At 42.3% G+C, this 20,044-nt stretch overlaps 1 protein-coding gene across 1 annotated transcript in view; it reads right to left on the minus strand.

The window, feature by feature from the left end:
• Window positions 1-11,699: 11,699 nt before the first annotated feature.
• scn1ba (sodium channel, voltage-gated, type I, beta a) overlaps window positions 11,700-20,044 on the minus strand; it is a gene marked incomplete at both ends in the record, with an annotated part of 49,904 nt that continues 41,559 nt past the window's right edge. The window contains 4 exons of the mRNA XM_084336639.1: window positions 11,700-11,713; window positions 12,588-12,643; window positions 13,357-13,498; window positions 18,047-18,287. Coding sequence (XP_084192765.1) covers window positions 11,700-11,713; window positions 12,588-12,643; window positions 13,357-13,498; window positions 18,047-18,287 — 453 coding nt within the window. The remainder of the gene's footprint in view (window positions 11,714-12,587; window positions 12,644-13,356; window positions 13,499-18,046; window positions 18,288-20,044) is intronic.

Genomic DNA, 20,044 nt, shown 5'->3' on the forward strand with positions numbered 1-20,044 from the left:
TAAATGAGAGCTTGCTCTCGATCTTCATTGCATTTCCTCTCCGTTTTAGGCGTCACGTTTCCTCAACATACAGTAAATAAATAAAATAAACTAAAGAACTATTCAGGTTGAGGGAACATACAGTAGAGCCAGGAATCCCTGTTTAGGGAATGTGAGGTGAGCCTGGTTTCTTCTTGGCTCCCAGACACACTCCCTCCAAACCAAACAACATGTGACTACATGCCATAACCAGATGCCACACTGACTTGCGAAGAAAATAAAGCCACTGTATTCCAAACTACCAGCAGGGATCTATGAAGGTCACCAGGCAGGGAGGATAACACATGAAGATAACAACACATGTTTTATGATGCAAAACACTGGCATTACCCTGCCAAAAAGTATTTCCAGTGTATAAATGAGTCATGGATTGCAGTAGTACCACTTTTGTCCTTAAATCCCTGAATTTCACCAAGGGGATCAATAAAGGAATATATTATTTTAAATAATTGGCCTACTATAATCCACTTTATATTTACATTTAGCTGATGCTTTTATCCAAAGCGACTTACACATCCTGACTTACAACAAGTCAGGTGCCAGGGCTACACCTCTGGCAGCTAAGGGTAAGTGGTATTGTTCGTCTAGCAGTGCCAAACTTGAGAGCTTCTCTGAGTGCTTTGTAGTACATAGTAGCATAGTAGTCAAAGTCAGCTTTATTGTCACCTCTCGTAATGTGCATGACATATAGAGACATGACATGGCGTTTCCTCCTTCCCACGGTGTATATAAAAAACAAGATCTAATATAAACATAAAGTAACATATACTACAATATAAACAAAGTAACATATGGACAGTATACAGGACTATATACAATGTAGACAAGACAGTAGCTAAAAAAAATTGAATGTATGAGTGAATGTAAATAGAGGTAAACGAGAACTTAGTGCAAAACTTTTAGCAGCAGTCGTACATAGTAAGTATGAATAATAAATAATGGCAGTAAAGTGGCAGTGAGATGATGGATATGGCAGTAAACTAATATGATGTAAACTAAATAAATAAAACTAAATAATGGCAGTAAGTAAAGTGGCAGTGAGTTTGAAAAGTGGTAGTGTGTGTCTGTGTGTGTCAGTGTGTGTGTGTGTGGGTGGGGGGGTGTTCTTAGTCCAGGTTCTGTGGTGGCAGGGTAAGAGGGTAGTACAGACAGGTAGCATAGTACATAATAGTAGAAGACAGAAAGAAGGTTCATTATTTTTTCTTCCTTTAATATATATGTTACAGATGGTACATTGCATAATTTTCTCCAAGAAAACCTAGGTATGTAGGACACAGGTGCGATCCCTTCAGATTGGAATGCACAAGTGTGTTCAATAGTTGGACAGCTGTATCACCATGTTGTTGGCCTTCAAATAGCCCAGCTGGCTTTGTTTTGTGCAGCCTATGTTAATCTGTCAAGAAGCCTGTGGGATGTGTTGGTGTTCACAGATAAGCGTTGCAAAGTGGCAAATATAGGATGTCTTTAAAATAAATGAAGGCTGTCAAAGTTAACGCGGTATTAACGCGTTATCGCCCAATTCTATTAACGCCACAATTTCTTTAACTCACGATTAACAAAAAAACGTATTTTTTTCCTAGACTTCACTCAGGTGTATTATTGATGCTTTCATTGATACTATATGTTTGTTTCTGAAGTGTGTGTGTGTGTGTGAGATATATAGAGAGAGAGGGGGGTGAGAGAGATGAGGAAGGGGCAAGAGAGAAAGAGAGTTGGGAGTGTGTGTGTGTGTGTGTGTGTGTGTGTGTGTGTGTGTGTGTGTGTGTGTGTGTGTGTGTGTGTGTGTGTGTGTGTGTGTGTGTGTGTGTGTGTGTGTGTGTGTGTGTGTGTGTGTGTGTGTGTGTGTGTGTGTGTGTGTGTGTGTGTGTGTGTGTGTGTGTGTGTGTGAGAGAGCGAGAGGGGGGGGGGTGTGTGATTACTCAGCCCTTGTGTGGGTGAATGTAACAAGTTCCTAACGTTTTCTTTCCCCTATTATTTCATGCACACTTTATTCATTGTTTTAAATTATTATTTTCTTAAAGTTATTTTGTGCATCACTCTGTTTTGAATTTGATGCAAATGTGCAATGCATGAGGGTCATCCTTTTGTGTTAAATGGCTGCTTAAAGCAAGCATTTGTTGACTCGCATGTTGATAAGAGTATTAAAACTTGGAACTTGAAAAAGATCTGTTTAAGGTAGAATTTTTTTTCGATTAATTTGCGATTAATCGCGAGTTGACTATGGACAATCATGCGATTAATCGAGTTAAATATTTTAATCGATTGACAGCACTAGATAAAACACAAGATACCTGTGCCCTAATGAGAAGGATAAGTGCTCAATTAAGAAACCCTTGGGACTGCCCTGGGGGGTGGGATACAAACCCGGTTTAATAATAATAATAATAATCTTTATTTATATAGCACCTTTCATACATAGAACGCAGCTCAAAGTGCTTAACAGAGCAACAAAATAAAAACACAAAATTTGACAATAAAGCAAAAGAAAGTAAAGAAAAGAAAACCACAAAAAGAAATAGCAAAACATGATTAAGAAAATAGTATAGAGAGTATAAAAATAGGTCTTGAGCTGTGCTTTAAAGCTATCCACAGAGGCTGCCTGTTTTATATGTAGTGGGAGATTATTCCAAGCCGTCGGCCCATAGAAACAAAAATCTGCTTCGCCATATTTTTTATATTTCATTGTAGGCACCTCGAGCAGGTCCGCACTAGAGGACCTGAGGGGGCGGTTTGGAACATATATATGTAAGCAGTCACAGAGGTAGGACGGTGCCAGACAAGCAAGAGAATCTTTAAATCAATCCTAAAAACAACCGAGAGCCAATGCAGTGAAGCTAAAACTGTAATAGTAATATGTTACCTCATCTTAGTTCTAGTTAAAATTCTGGCTGCCGCATTTTGGACAAGTTGTAATCTGTCAGTTGTTTTCTTTGGCAGGCCAGAAAAAAGTGCATTACAATAATCAAGCCGAGAGAAAACAAAAGCGTGGATCAGCGTTTTTGCATCATCCAGGGACAGGCTCTAATTCGTGCAATATTTCTAAGATGAAAGAAGGCAATCTTCGTAACATGATTAATGTGTGTATTGAAATTCAATTCAGAATCAATAATAACCCCCAGGTTCTTTAATGCAGTGTTATCTTCTACATTCAGGTTACCCAGTCTACTAATTATCGATTCTCTCTGCTCACTGGTATAGCTGGGTATCATCAGCATAGAAATGGAAGTTAACTCTGATTGGTAATAAGTCCACCCAGCGGCAGTATATAGGGAGAACAATAAAGGGTCAAGAATGGAGCCCTGCGGAATACCAGAACAGATGTCGTGTTTGTCAGAATTATAATCTGCTAGATTGACAGAGTAGCTTCTGCCTGTTAAGTAGGAATAAAACCAGGACAAGGCCGTGCCTGACAGACCTATCCAGTACTCGAGGCAGTGCATTACAATTGTGTGATCAATTGTGTCAAACGCAGCCGTTAAATCTAGGAGTAGGAGAGCGTATATCTCTTTATTGTCCGCAGACACCCTAAGGTCATTGATTACCTTTACAAGTGCTGTCTCAGTGCTATGGCCCCTCCTGAAGCCAGATTGGAATTCGTTATGGACCTTATTTTTCTGTAAAAACACATCCAGTTGATGAAAGATAGTCTTTTATAAGACCTTGCCCAGAAAAAGGAGCTGTCTAGGGAGCTGCGGGCTCTCTTCCCTGAGCTGATGGCGGCAGCTACGCGTGCTAATGGTATTCCGTTACCGATGCCCCTGCCGGCACCTGTTCCCGACGACATGGTAGGCCATGTGTTCCAATGCCGCCTGCTGAGGGAGTCGAGCATTGTGTGCCCGGCCTTCCCAGCCATGGGGTACAGGTGGTGCCCCTCATCGTCGGCCTGACCCCCGCCTACCTGGCGTACACGCAGGTAGAGGGTCTGGTCCAGGGTCTAAAGGACGGCGTGCCGCGGCTTGACAACCCGATGGCAGCCGTCCTTTGCCCTGAGATGGTGTGGGAGCCCCGGAAGAAGCCTCTTCCGAAGGGGAGGTTGGCCCGACAGCTGGCCTACTGGTCCGACCAGGCCTACATCGCCTCGATGCAGAGCCTGGCTGCGTCCTCTAACATCGTGCAGCTGGCGTGGTTCCAGTTGGGGTTGATGGCGGGCGGGGCGGACCTGGACCCGGAGCAGCGCTTCTTCCATGTGCAGGCGTTAGGTGCCACCCTGCACCTAACCCAGCTACAGGCCATAGCTGCAGGGAAGATGTGCGCCCTGGCTACCCTGACTCAGCGACACCTGTGGCTGGAGCAGGCATCGCTGGACGAGCGAAGGAGACTACCCCTCCTCCTGGCCCCTCTCTCCGACGGTGGGCTCTTCGGCTCCGCCATCAACGAGGTGACGGTCGCCTGTAAGGAGATGGAGGAGCAGCGGTCGGTCCTCGTCCAACACTTCCCCCGGCCCGGCTCCACGGCGACCAACCACCAACGGCGCCGTAGGGCTACAGCCAGCGCAGCCGCTGGCGCCAGCAAGAAGGCTCGCCACCGAGGGGGAGAGTCCGACAGTGTACCTCGGCCTGGTACCAGCTACCCTGTGCCCGGGGGGAAAGGTAGGGACCTGCGAGTGCAAGCTGCACCCCCGAACCCCCCCAAGGACGCTCCACACGCTGCGGGAGATGATGCCTCTGTTCCCCCTCTCCGGCTGTCATGTTTCATGTTTAACACCCTATTATTTTCTTCCCCCCCCCCCCCCCCCCCCCCCTCAAAATACTATGTTAAATAAAAAGTCCCTCTTTCGAGCGTGACGTTTTTTTTGTTATAACAAACGTGTGACTATTCACTGTATTTTGGGTATGCGTACAAAATAAGAAATGAGGCCCGCTGTCCTTTCTGTTTACCGCTTCTACACCACGAGGTGTAGAAGCGGTAACACAGGCTTATGTTTTCACGTACGTTCCCTGGTAGCGGGCGGGGCGCGCGGTCGGGTAGTCCCACGGTCTGCTCACCCTGTGTGTTTGTTGGGTGCTGTCCCCTCTTTCGCACAGTCGGTGTCCTGTTACCCCCCCACCCCTCACTAGGGGGGTGGGGGGGCCAGGACCCTCCCTGGTGTTCTGATGGTTGTAGGGGACCTCAGCGGGTGCATTTGTCGGGCTCTCCGCTCTGCTCCGCTCTTGTGTCCCAATATAGAGCAGAGCGCAGAGCTATTGCGAAATATAACGAAGGTTATCCTATAACCCTAGTTATATGAGTAATAGCAAGCGCTCTGCTCTCACTCACTGAGGGCCCCTATTTGTCTTCCGAATAACGGTCAAGACTAGGGAAGAGCGGAAGTACGGTCACACCCCTCGCTTAAATACATGGGTGGAAGTGGGTGTGGCCAGACAGGTGTAGGTGCATTGTAGCAGGAAACTTTCAAGGTCACAGTAGGTGACATGGAATATCCCAATATAGAGCAGAGCGCTCGCTATTACTCATATGATTGATTGATTGATTGAAAAGTTTATTAACAGATTGCAGAATGGGTACAGTACAGTACATCTCAATACATACAATTGTTAAGGGGATGCAGACCAGAGAAAGACTTTCGTCTTGTTTCCACCAGGGTCCCCCATTTTCAATTCATCATAACTAGGGTTATAGGATAACCTTCGTTTCAGCCCTCCATATGGCCCTACAAACGGAGTCTGCCAAGATGCAGGCTCAATAACGAGGGCAAGAGGGTATTTCCCAGAATGCACTGCAAACATTTCGGCAAATCTAAAGAAAAAGAAAATGGCGGAGTGGTACCAGTAATTTATACAAATGGAAGTATTGATTTCTTCGTAACGAAGAATCAACTGGAATATGTTAGTTGTTTACACATATGTTGGATTATGTAATTGGTTTGTCATAACAAACCAATAAAAAAATTGCTAATTTAACCAGTACATCCATATGGTTTGTCTCTCCAACTCTCACTGCTATGCAGAGATGGAAGACAAAAGTTATGAAATTCAAGTTTATCTTTTAAACTATTATTTTCTTATTACATAAACCTATACATCATTATTTTCAGAATTTCAAGACCAATATTAATAATACATGGAAAGATTAAATCCAATGTGGCTGGCATAACAATGTTTTTTGTCTTTGGTAAATGCTGTTAGGTTTTTGTGTATGCTAAGCATAAATAATATACATAATACTAAATGTTTAGTAAAATGTAGTACTCTGTTGTAACATGTATTATCCTTTAGTAACATGTAGCATCCTTTAGTAACATGTAGCATCCTTAACATGAACATGAACATGTAACATGAAGTACACTGTTGTATCCTGTAGTACAATTTAATATGTACTACCACTACCAGTATCATGTAATACACTGCAGTACTACTGTATATGCTTTATTATAGTCCCACCCATTCATTTTCTATTTGACTGACATACTGTATGAATATAAAGAACCTGACTAACATTTGATTAACACTTGTGCTACAAAATAACAACACGAAATGTCAAGAGTTTGGATACCAAAAACCTTTTTATATACAAGCATAAACACTGAAGACATTCGTTATAATTAACATGGTATGCAGAGCAAGCTTCGTGGTCCTTCTGATGTAAGCTGCCTGTAAGTAATGTAAACAGTCTGCGCGTGGGTGAGTTGCATCATTACGCTGTTGGCAACTGAGTGCTAGTGCTGTCCCATTTCGTGACTCCCCATCGAGGGCACTCCAAAACGAGGGGTAGGGCCAAGTGGTAGAGCCAAGGGGAGGAATGGGACACAGCCTTATTCTTTAACGCACGTTTTATTTAGTGAAATTTTTGGCAAGCTACATTTCCACTACTAGTATGAAGTGAAAATGTATTAAAAAGAACAATGTGGACAAAGCAGAAAACTATTGAGTAGAGAGCTCAACAATAGTTTAACAGTCAGTTCATTGCAGCAGGAAAGGTTGCTATTATAATGTAGGCTACTGGTATATCCAATATATAATTAATCAAAGCAGTGTGTATAAATTGCCTGTATAGCCAATGAATAAGTTAATATTGGTTAGTTGGAAATAATTGTTCAAGCAAACATGATTAGGTGAATAATGGTATCATTCTTCTAATTTCAGCCTTCGCTTATTTCGCGTTGGCAAGCATGCAATTATATAAACTTACAGTATCTACTGGTATGTTCCCCTTTCAATATCTCAACTGTATCAAAATCTAGTCTTGGTACAAAAAAACAGCATGCATGCAAAACGGCAGTGTTATGCTGCCACCTAGTGCTAGCATACAGGAACTAGCTGACAGTTGACGTTCATCCTGAATGTACAGAGTAGTAACGCAATACTCTGGCTTTCACTCAAACCGTCTCAACATTTTGAATGAAGAGAGAAACCACAGAATATCCCACCCTTATGAAAAAGTGTCATGGAATTTCCAAAATGTTTTGATCATTATTTGATTTGATTTGATTTTATTAGGGATCCCCATTAGCTGGTGCGATAGCAACCAGCTAGTCTTCCTGGGGTCCACACACACAAAAAACATACAAAAACAATCACTATTGCAAAAACAAAATGATTAAAAGTCAGTACACACAATGCATAATGAAACTACTGTAACAATTAAGATAGCTAGAATTACATTAGTGTAAAACAAAAACAAAAAATTACTTTACAGTGTTAAAAACTATTTAAAAACTATTTAAGATTCTTTTAAAAAGTGAATCTACTGTAAATGCAGCAGAGGTTCCGAGGCAGGCCATTCCAAAGAGTTAATGATCTAAAAATAAAAGATCTCCCCAAAGCGCTGGTTCTAGGACCTGGCAATTCAAGCTGCCCACTACTTATCATGATGACAACATACCATCGGTTTAAATGAGCTTATACCATGGTTTTATTTAAATACAAAATTGTTACCATGGTGATAGGCTACCTGACTTTTGGCAGTACCATAATAAATTATTTATACAATGGCTTGTACCATGATAAAACAAAAATTACCATCAAACAGCCGTGATACTTTTTTGTAAGGGCAATCTGCCTTTTTATACGTGAAGTGGTAATAGTTTGATTAGGCTGTCGTGTTGTACCCATGAATATGTTTCATATTTTAAGGGGTTAAGGGGTCAGAACTGGTAAATAGGATAATAATTGTGAATAGGTCGAGAAGGCTGTGTGGCTTTTCATAGTGGCTCTTCTGCAGCCCAAAAGCCCTTGGCAGTAGTTTCTATTTGGAAAAAGACAATCAAATATTCAGTTCATTCCTTGATTCAGAGTTTTTCTGGGGAATCCATTTCATGACCCCAGTTGGGAAAGCCTACTCAAACCTCTTTGCCATTCTCAGTTTTGGTTTCCATATACTTTATATACTGTGAGAGGCACACTGGGCAGGTTGTGTGGTACGTTTGCCCATGGCAGTTAGATCATAGCTATTGTGAAGCCCTTAGTTTCTTAAAGACACCAAGACATCTGTGCGAAATAACACAATAACATCTGGAGGAAAATGCAGACAAATTAAACAACAGTATGTCTACTTGATTAAGATGCCTCCAGATAAATGGACAGGTTTGGTTCCAGTGTCTATTATAGTATTATATATATATATATATATTAGTCGTAAGTCTTAATACAGCTAATACCTGCAATAACATCCAAATATTCCAGTTACATATAAGTAGTTTTACTCTCATTCCAGTATTCATTTAGTCAAAAGTGGTATTATTATTATTATCATCGTCAACTGTTTAATATCCCCTTTTAAAGAGAAAGTCCTCATAAAGGAGTTGTGTTTTCAGTTGGAACAGCACGACAGTTTGACCCTTTGAGACTGGCCAAATCCCAATACGCCCTTGGCCCTACCCCTCTGTTTTGTGTGTAGGGTAGTGTGTCCCAATTCCTTTTTGGATCGAGGGGTAGCTGTCATGTAGCCCTCCAACTGACCCTCCGGCGTTTTCTGATGCTGCTCGAAACGATTCCAAACATGATTACAACAATTTCCACTGCTCCAAATCCAGAAAAAAGTACTCGTTATAGGTTTCTTTTTTTTTTATCCACTTTTTCTCCCATTTTCTATATTTTCTCCCATCCCAATTTTTTCGTATCATCCAATTCAACCCTCCCCTGTCACGGACGCTGTTTCTTGCCTCCCACAAGCCGGCTGCAATGTGGACTAAGTCATACATAGCACAAGTCCCCTCCGGTACTTGAGGTAACAGCAGTCGCATCTTTTCACCTGCGCAGCTCGATCTCTCAGTGGCGAGGAGTAACGCGTGGGAGGCTCACGCTGCCCCCGACACTTCCTGATTCTACTGCGCAGGCGCACCAACCGACCTGTAGGAGTCGCTGTCCACAACGCCCGATCCCCACCCATCAGTTTCCCACCCCCTAATACGGCCAATGTGTATTAGTACGGACGACCAGCTAAACTGAAAGCAAATGTGGAGCGCTGGGCTCGAACTGACGAGCCCAGCGTCTCCAGCATTTCGTGGCGAGTGCCTTGCCCACTATGCCACGTAGCCACCCTTCGTTATAGGTTTCTTTTGGCGGCGGACATGATGGTTGTCAGATCAGGTGAAACTGCTCAACTGGACAAAGCTTTTTTTTTTTTTTTTTACTTTTTCTCCCCCATTTTCCCCCTATTTTTCTCCCATCCCAATTTCCTATTATCCAATTCTTCCCTCCCCTGTCTCGAACGTTGCTAGACCATGCCTCCCACTGGTCGGCTGCAATGTGGACGAAGCCTTGCATCACGTGTCCCCTCCGGTACACGAGGAGGCAGCCGTCGCATCTTTTCACCTGTACAGCGCGATCTCTCAGTGGCGAGGAGTAACGCGTGGGAGGCTCACGCTGCCCCCGATACTTCCTGATTCTGCTGTACTGGTGCACCAACCGACCTGTAGGAGTCCGATCCCCACCCACCGGCTTTCCCACCCCCTAATACTGCCAATTGTATTAGTATGAACAACCAGCCAAGCCGGAAGCAACGCAGAGAGCTGGGCTCGAACACAGCATCTCCTGCGTTAGTGGCGAGCGCCTTGCCCACTGCGCCACTTAGCCGCCCGACAAAGCTTTTTCTATCCTTTCTCTCCAGACGCATGGCATTAATCGCAGATACGCATTGTATGCATGGTTCGCATGTGTGCCAAATGGTGACCTCGGAGCAGGTCCTAAATTATTATTATTATTATTATTATTATTCCAAGAAGTTTCAGTTCCACAACATTTCAGTACAAATATTAAAAAATATATATTGTAGGCACACCATTAATGTAATCTCAAAATATGCTTTAAATAAAGTGTTTTTGATGGATACAATAAATACGTAGGCCTATAATTATTATATGTTAAACTACACTGTAGGTTACGTTCTAGGCCCTGTAAAAAACAAATAAGCTGATACGTACAAAATCTACGCTATCACTACAGATATGACATATATGACATTATTTTACTACTGATGGTGTAACAAGGGGTGTCCCATTTCCTAGGTAAAGATTTCAACCCCTTCCCCTTGTAGCTCTGTTCTGAAGTGCCACTACCCAGTCAAGGGCACTCCAAATGGCCCAGTGTTTCTCTTTAAGCAGGATGGGGTGAAAAGCTACCTGTAGCATCAACACTGATTGGCCATAAACAGCTAGCAAATCCAATATTTGTACTCAATATTTGTGAACATGAGCTACTCTCTTCCAAAGCCAGCAGTCAAAGAAGTCAGACTCAAACTTGTGAGGTCAGGTATGATATGAAGGTATGAAGTCTGGAGCCGCTCTGTTGGCAATACGTTTGTGACTGACGTTGTGGAAGGACAGAATGTTTCTCCGTTTTATACCCAAACAAGCTTTATTCTATAATAGTGTACTCAGAACATCCTGAGTTCTCTCAGTGTCAACTTTACCATTGTCCATGTAGCAGCTCTATCACAAGTTTGAGGTTTCTGGATTTGTGAGAGTTGTCCGCATTCACTAACATTTTGGACAGTCTTATACCATTGGAATAACGTGTGTATGAATTCTTAAATTGGGCGGTGTTCCCCTTAAGCACAACAATTTGATCCTCTAACCTCAAGGAAGGCATCACATTATCCGGGTTTCTTGAGTGTGACCTACTCCTTCATGTAAATTATTCATGTTAAAACATCTTAACTTGAAGCGATGAATGTATTGCCAACATAAATACGCATTGAAATATCGCAGCCGTTTGTCACAGCAAGTGTCCTGATTTGAGGTGAAGCTACTTTGAAGTAATCAGTGTGACACAATGTCCTAAGCACATTGTTTAGTTTGTTAGTTTCGACAGGCTTCTAAGCATGCAAATTGCGATACAACGTATACCGTTTTTCTATCTCTGTGTTCATAAGGTTTTCTTTGCATGAATATACAACTATATCCAGTACAACTCACTCTCTCTCACTGAGGACCAATGTCAGACATAGTACCCACTCTGTATTTTCAAATGGAGTGCAGTGAAGTCTTTTCCTTCGTCTTGCAGAAAATCCTTGCGAATAATCCTAGTCTTCCAAACTGTGGTCCTGAATTCCTAGTCTTCCACAAAGGGAGTGACAAGGGTGTTGGGAAGTAGATGATAGTGAGGAAGTAGATTCATCAAGGTGGCCTTTTCAAACCTCTCCTTGGTCTGAAAGAAGATACGAAAGCAAAGCTATCAGGAAGGTGTAGACAAAAAAGAACAGATAGCATAGCCTATCTAGCTTTACACAATGATTTCTGTTGGAATGGAAATATTTTCAACATCTCACAGGGTGTGATAGTCTATGTTGTTGACATTTTTACCACTGACATTTTCTAAATGTATTTTTTGGAATGAAACTAGGGGTGTACGGGTCTCGATTCATAATGGATTCTCGATTCAATACATGCATAGATTTGATTCTAGATTGACTGGTAAACACTAGATCTCAAAGAATAAACACCCTTAAAGATCCCCTCCACTCAACTCCTCTTGGAGGCATGACTTTGACTATACAGATTGTTATTTGTGCAGAACATTTTGAACCCTTTTCATATTTTTCCTGTGGAGATGTGCTCTGTACTTCTGAGTTGAACAAAAAAACACATTATGCAAATTGTAATTCAATAGGGAACATTTTTATGGGTTTAAAATACATATGGATTGGATCTTTAAATTAAACCCCTCAATCTCCACTATGTAGTTTGGGGAAGAAAAAGGGACCTCCTGAATATTTACCTGCAAATTCTTAGAACTTCTAACATCGAAATAAACATTAAACATACTGTAGTATAGAAAATGCTTCTTCGTTCAGTAATCATTAAACATATTATAATATAGAATATGTTCTGTGTTCAGTAAACATTAAACATATTGTAGTTTAGAAGATGTTCCTTGTTCAGTAAACATTAAACATATTGTAGTATAGAAGATGTTCCTTGTTTAGTAAACATTAAACATATTGTAATATGGTGAGAAGTAGGTGACCTCCACAGACTCTTTCAGAGGTTCAAATTTCTATCCCAAAACTAGTCTACACACAGTGCAGCTTTCAATAGTAAACAGAGGGAAGCAAAGAAAATCAGGGAAAATGAATTCGTAAAAACCAACAGAGCGAGAATCCACACCTACCAGCACCTTCTGCACAATTATCTTTACTCTCCGAAGCTATCGCTAAATACTCCGCCCTGCGAGAAGGAGACGGACAAAGAGAAAGAGAAAGAGAAGGAGGAGAAGGAGAAGGGAGAAAAAGAAAGTGAAGGGAGAAGTAGAAAGAAGGATAGAGAGAAGGAGAAAGAGGAAGTCAAGGTATAAGGAGAAGGAGAAAGAAGGAGGATGAGAAAGAGAAGGGAGAAGGAGAAAGAAGGAGAGATAGAAGGAGAGAGGGGAGAAGAAGAGAGAATGAGAAAGAAGGGAGAAGGAGAAATATGGTAAAGAGAAGGAGAGAGAGAAGGGGAAGGATAAAGATAAATAGAAAGAGAAGGAGAGAGAAGGAGAAAGAGAAGGAGAAGCAGAAAGATAAGGAGAAAGAGAACAAGAAGGAAAAGGAGGAGAAAGAAGGAGAAGGAGAAAGAGAAAGATGTTTGGGAAGTAGTAGGAAAGTGTGAGTAGAAGCAGAATTAGCATTAAATCAGCAGGTAAAGAAAATACATGTCTTTTTAGAGACAAGATTGTACAAACACTACTGTCACAACTATTCCAAATGTGACAGGAGGGAGGAGAAGGAAGAAAGGAAGGAAGGAGGTCATAGTAAATCAGGACGTCTGGAGCCCAGTAGGGTGTGTAAATGAATTGGAACTGGCAAGAATATGAGACAGGGGTGTGTGTGTGTGGCAGGGGTGTGTGTGTGTGTGTGCACGCCAGTGTACTACTTTATGCCCTTGCATGTATTACTACTTACGCGCTCTCTCTCAAGGCCTCCTCTCCTGCTGCTGCTATCTTCCTATAGCAGTAAACCATCTCCACCACTAGCCAGACCTGCAGCCCAATGATGGACACATACATCATCACCTCCGACAAGATGGACGCCAGGCCCCGGGTGACTTCAGAGAGCAAGAGAGAAGGAGGAGAGAGAGTGAGGTGGGGGGTTGGAGATATTCGGTTTATTTGTACCATAAAAGGCTCACATCATGAATTTTAACGACCTCATTACCCACCCCATTTAATCACCCTCATTATTCACGACTCATTTCAAGATTCCTGCTTCAGCTAAAATAAAGCTTTCCTTTTTCCACATGGGTTCAGTGTCCCACTTTTCAAGGTCATTGCTAATCCTAGCTTGGTTATGAGATGGCGCCTAGAGGCCAGTATGCCTGATAAATGTATATAGCTGTTTTTGGATGGAATACTGTTTTCAGATTTTACATGTTTTCACTTGAATTGGAGGTTTGCATTACCCTGTACTAGCTGACCCTATGGGCCAATGAAACCCATTCAAGGCACTTTGTGTAATTTCAGAGGTCATCAGTCTGAAAATAAGGATGTTTTTCTTCATTACTGAAAAGTATTGTAGTATTCTTTGGTGGTAATTTTCATTTAATAGGGGTCCACGCATTGACCCTTGGGGGACACCTCAGCAATAACTCAAAACAATTAGTCTATCATATCGTTGCTGTCGGCTGAAAAACACTTATCTTCAAAAAGTTTACATTTCAGGGATTCAGAAGAAATATAATTTTCAGATTGACATCCATGTATCTTTAAAGTCATACATTGGTCCTAGGGTCATTAAACTGGCTTACATGATAGAGAACCATGTAAATATAAGTTTTCCGGTAAAAATGAAGAAAAAGAAAAAAAAATTGAGATAAGTGGTTTTCATCCAACAGTGACAATATGCCGGTCACCTCTGAGGAAAAACCCACTGACTTGTCTGTTCTGCTTCATGTATTACATACCTTGTAATTTTATTTGGTAGTTTGTTTGATGTGCTTTAATTATTTCCCTTACCTTTTTGATGTATGCATAACATTTACATTTACATTTAGTCATTTAGCTGACGCTTTTATCCAAAGCGACTTACAAGTTATGTACGACAAGTCATCAGCAAGGGTACAACTCTATCAGCTGAGTAACAATGTTCATCAAAGTGTTGCATGCTACAGTGTAGGTTAGTTTATTAGGACAAGTACATGACAGTAAGGTTAGTTAGGGTTAGATTTTTTTATTTTAATCTTTTAATTTCAGATAATGGTTGAAGAAGTGCATCTTTAGTCGACGGCGAAAGATTGGACGGGTTTCGGCTGTCCTAACTGGGGTGGGTAGTTCATTCCACCATTGTGGGGCAAGGACTGATAATAGGCGACTTCTCTTTGATGACCCTCCCGGAGCTTGGATAGGAGTAGGTCTGAGGCGGCCAGAAGATGCAGAGCGTAGGGGTCTTGAGGGTGTGTAGTTAGAGACCATTGACCGGAGGTAGGCGGTTCCCTTTGCGGCACGGTATGCCAGGTCGAGGGCCTTGAAGCGGATTCGTGCAGCAATGGGGAGCCAGTGCAGGTCCCTAAGAAGTGGGGTGACATGGGCCGACTTTGGTAGGTTTGAGATCAGGCGGGCCGCTGCGTTCTGAATGAGTTGAAGAGGCTTGGTGGCAGTGGCCGGGAGGCCAGCAAGCAGTGCGTTGCAGTAGTCGAGGCGGGAGATGACTGTTGATTGGACGAGGAGTTGGGTGGCTTCTTTTGTCAGGAAGGGGCGGATCCTTCTGACGTTGCTCAGGAGGAATCTGCAGGTTCTGGTTGTCGCTGCGATGTGAGCAGAGAAGTTCAACTGGTCGTCGAGGACAACACCAAGGTTCTTGGTGGTCAGGGACGCGGTCACAGCTGCATTCTCGACTGTGATGGAAAGGTCGGTCAGGGGGAGGATTTGGCCGGCAGGTGGAGCAATTCTGTTTAGCTTAGGTTCAGTTTGAGGTGGTTGTTCGTCATCCAGGCGGAGATGTCAGACAGACAGGCCGAGATCCGCTCAGAGACGTGGATATCTGAGGGAGGGAAGGAGAGGAAGAGTTGAGTATCATCGGCATAACAATGATACGAGAAGCCATGAGACGTGATAATGTTACCCAGTGATTTAGTGTAGAGGGAGAAGAGAAGGGGTCCTAGGACCGAGCCCTGGGGGACACCCGTCCGCAGGGGGCGGGTGGCCGACAGGGTCCCTCTCCATGACACTTGGTAGGAGCGGTCATTGAGGTATGATGTCAGCCATGTCAGCGCAGAGCCAGCCACTCCCATTCCTGCGAGAGCCACGAGGAGGATCTGATGGTTGACTGTGTCGAAGGCTGCAGATAGATCTAGGAGAATCAGGACAGAGGAGAGGCCTTTCGCTTTTGCTAAGTGAAGTGCCTCTGTGACCGCAATGAGGGCCGTTTCTGTGGAGTGGCCAGTCCGGAAGCCAGACTGATTAGGGTCTAGGAGGTCATTCTGTAAGAGATAAGCAGTAAGTTGGTTGGATACAGCACGTTCAAGTGTTTTAGAAAGGAAGGAGAGAAGAGAGACAGGACAATAGTTGCCTATGGCGGTGGGGTTCAGGGTTGGTTTTTTTATGAGTGGCGTGACTCTGGCTTGTTTTAGGGAGGTGGGGACCACCCCAGAGTTGAGTGAGGAGTTGATGGTTGCAGTTAGGAATGGGAGGATGTCTGGTGCTATGGTCTGGAGGAGTGGGGAGGGTAGCTGGTCCAGCTGGCATGTAGTCGGACGGTTCGACGTTACCAGTGTCAGGGTCTCGGCTTCTGTAATGGGAGAGAAAGATGACAGAGTGAAGGATGAGGTTCTCGGTTCAGTATTTGGAATGGGTGGGGGTTGGGAGAAGGAGCTGCGGATGTTCTCCACTTTTTCCTCAAAGAAGATTGCAAAGTCTTCGGCAGCGAAAGATGAGGGAGGAGGGGGGGGGGGGGGTGAGGAGGGAGGACTTGGTAGCATGCAGTTTGCGAAGGTTCTTGGCAGAGGCCTCGATCCTATGGTGAAAGAAAGAAGCTTTGGCATTAGTAAATTCTATTTATTATAATTATGTTTACCCGTTGAGAGGCCCCTTTGTTCAGGGTGTCATTGTAAATAAGAATTTGTTCTTAATTGACCTGCCTGGTTAAATAAAGGTTCAATAAAAATAGAATTACCTTCCATTTATAAAAATCCTTTTCTTCTTTGTGACCAAATAAATCCCAGTAAAGGTTGATGATAAAATCTCTTTTTCTCTCCCTCCCTCCCTCTCTCTCTGCCATGGTTAAATTGCTATACATGACAGTCAATAAGGGAATCCATGACATGGATGAGAATGAATGAAGGTTGTGACAGCAGATGTGACAGGGCTGTGACAAGACATCTATCCACAGCTGGGCTTGTCAACAGATTTGCGGTCCCGTTTCACAGATGGACACCCATGATAGTCACTGCACCATGGACATTCCACATTTGAGTGTCATACGTCTTTCCTTTTAATGTTCCTAATTAGAAATTGGTTCTCTATAGAGTTCTTTAATGGCTTCTCTATATAGATGATGTTTGGAATAAGGAAGCATCAATATTAAAATGTGGTTGAACTATCTCTAACATACCACACACACACTATAGTGTCACTCTTCACACCTGAAACTTAAATTAGGTGCCACTCCAGGGATTACATGATCACCACCTTAATGCTGGTAAATTGTGGCTGTGGCTGTTAAGTCTGACAATTCTACCAGCCACTTTGGTAGGGAACCAACCTGTATTCAATCAGTCCTTTTCAGTTCTAAAAACTACTTTGGCTGCAATAAAAATCAAATTGAGTGGTGACATTCTGAATCCACTAGTCATTGTGGCCACTTGAGGAAACATTACGTTTTAGCCCTGGACACGACTATAAATACTAGACAAAAATGTATATTCCTTCACACACTATTCACCTCATGGACATTTATGGTCATTGTTTTGGTCTGGGGACCCTTTAAAGGTTACACGATATAGTGAGGACAGCGTTGAGCTAACACAGACCCATGCTGAATGGTCATGTTTATGTGAGAGCCCTGTCCTCACCTCTTTGGAAAGCTTCAACACTGAAACGTTTTAAGATGTAAAACATATTCATGAGCATTCTTTTTCTTTGGTACATTGGCCCTTTTCACAGCAGCCATTTTGACATGTCATCGCAAGGTAAACACAGGTGTAATTAATAACATTGGTCCCGTTAACCTTGTTAGGTCTTATGCCAGGGCCAGGGTACTGGCTCATTGGTATGGCTGTGACACACCTAAATGGAACAGGACCATAATTAATGTTATTAATTACACCTGTGTTTACCCTGCAATGATATTATGTCAAAATGGGTGCTGTGAAAAGGCCTCTATTCCCACTGTCATGTTGCACTAATTCATTCATTACATTGCATGTTGTTCTATTAATGACTAATGTTTTCTACTACTCAATGAGTAACATTTCAGCCTCCCTATTCTGTGACATGCTGCATCAGATCCCAGGCTAATGTGTCAGTGGGGTTTTCGTATGGGAGGGATATGAGAAGAAATCAATTCAGCACACTAAAAACAATTCAGTAAAAAAGAAAAAAAAAAAAACCTTCCCTTCATCCCCATGTGGTCCACACTCCACAGTCTAGAGATTCCTTACGTCGTGGCACCACAGTGATAGTGATTAACTTGGTGGTGTTGGTTTGGAACTCGTAGTTGTCGAAGTTGAGGATGCGGTTGAAGAAACATTTGTAGGTGCCCGTGTCGTTGACGGTCACGTTGAGGATAAAGAGGGAGCCATCCTGCAGGTCGTCGGTCTGCTTACTGCCATTCCAGTACAGGCGTTCGTCGAAACGCTCGTCCCTGATATCACCGCCCGACTCATACTCATAGAAGTATATCTGCCGGAGAGAAAGGTGGGGTTTTTGTCATGAATTCTGAACAGTGCACAGGCATTTTGAAGGGGCAGGGGATCAAGCGGTCAAGTGGGCACTCCCAATTACAAACTCTTTAATGGATAGGGGTGGGGTTCCCTTACAAACATGTATCATCGTAGTTTGATGGTAGTTTCAGTTTTACCTTGGTAGTGGCCATATAATTTACCATGATACTGCCATAGCGATGATACTGCCATATGTATTACCATGGTACCACTTTTGTGCTTAAATAATAAATGGTAATATCATGGGATTTCCATACTTTTGTGTGAGAAATCTCATGTACCGACCAGAAAATGATGGAAATATTGGTTTTTATGGATAGTGTACAGGATGACCTGGCAGCGGATCGGATGTGGCGCTAGATAAATTTGTATCAATTGAATGCATTTTTTTTTATATATTTAATAACAATGGTCCTCATTCTCGAACGTTTTCGTGAGTGCATTGGTAAATATCTTGGTAAAAATTTCGTACCAACAGATTTACGGAAAATCCTCCGGATTCCTGAATGCTTGAAACGGTCTTCAAAAACGTTGGCGCGTTCACATATATCTTCATTTGCATACAGACATGCCCCGCCAGATCATTATAAGGAGGTGAGAAGGTCAGCTGTTGCATCTCTGCTGTGTTGTTCCTTGTATTCAACAGGTAGGCGGAACCAATTTGCGACTGATCACAATTCGATTAGATTCTAAATGTATCATCATCATACAGCACAAGTACAATACAACATCCAACCAGAGTGCAAATGTAATAGTAAAGTGTAATTAAATTGCACTTAAATTGTTATTTTTTTAGTTAAGTATTTAGTTAAGTATTGTGTGATTTTGTGTGAAGGGCGGACTAGCAAAGTAAGATTTTCATTGTATGGCAAACTGTCTGTTTAACTGTGCACATGACAATAAACAATCTTGAATCTTGAATCAATAGTAACATACAATGCACAGGTGATGGAACTGGTAAAAGGCTTCATTTGGGATAAATGGTGATTGCGTTCAAGTCGATTCTACAGACATCATCGGAATTAAATAATTATAATTAGGGATGTCCGATATTATCGGCCTACCGATATTATCGGCCGATATCGGCATTAAAATGTGATATCGGAAAATATCGGTATCGGTTTAACATTTTCCTTTTTTTTACATTTCTATAACCTTTATTTACCCAGGCAAGCAAGTAAGAACAAATTCTGATTTTATTTATTGTCAAAAGTATGCATAATGTTGTGTTAATTCCACAACAAGAGATATGTAATGTTAATTACCTGAAATTATTCCATTTTTTGGGGGGGGGGAACCCTGCATATATCGGTATCGGTTCATATCGGTATCGGAAATTAAGAGTTGGACAATATCGGTATCGGTAAAAAAGCCAATATCGAGCATCCCTAATTATAATGATAATAAATACAACAATTAACACTTTGATTGCCCAAGGTTAAATTCATGATATACCATCCCTTGCCAGCTCTATTTAACATGGAGAAGTTCCCCTTCTTTGCAGGGCTATAACTTTTTAAATTCTATTGCTAGATTGCCATTATTAGGGCCCATTCAATGTCCTATATGTATTGTTCATGGTGTAGCAACGTTAAACTTTTTCATTCACATATTCATACTAAAATATGGTCTAAAGTATAAGTATGTTTTCATCTCTTTCTGCAGCTTTCTCCAGAACGTGATTTATAGCCCCAAATGCATTATATTGATGATCAA

Source organism: Notolepis coatsorum, assembly GCF_963971535.1.
Source record: "Notolepis coatsorum genome assembly, chromosome: 19".
Taxonomy (NCBI): Eukaryota; Metazoa; Chordata; class Actinopteri; order Aulopiformes; family Paralepididae; genus Notolepis; species Notolepis coatsorum.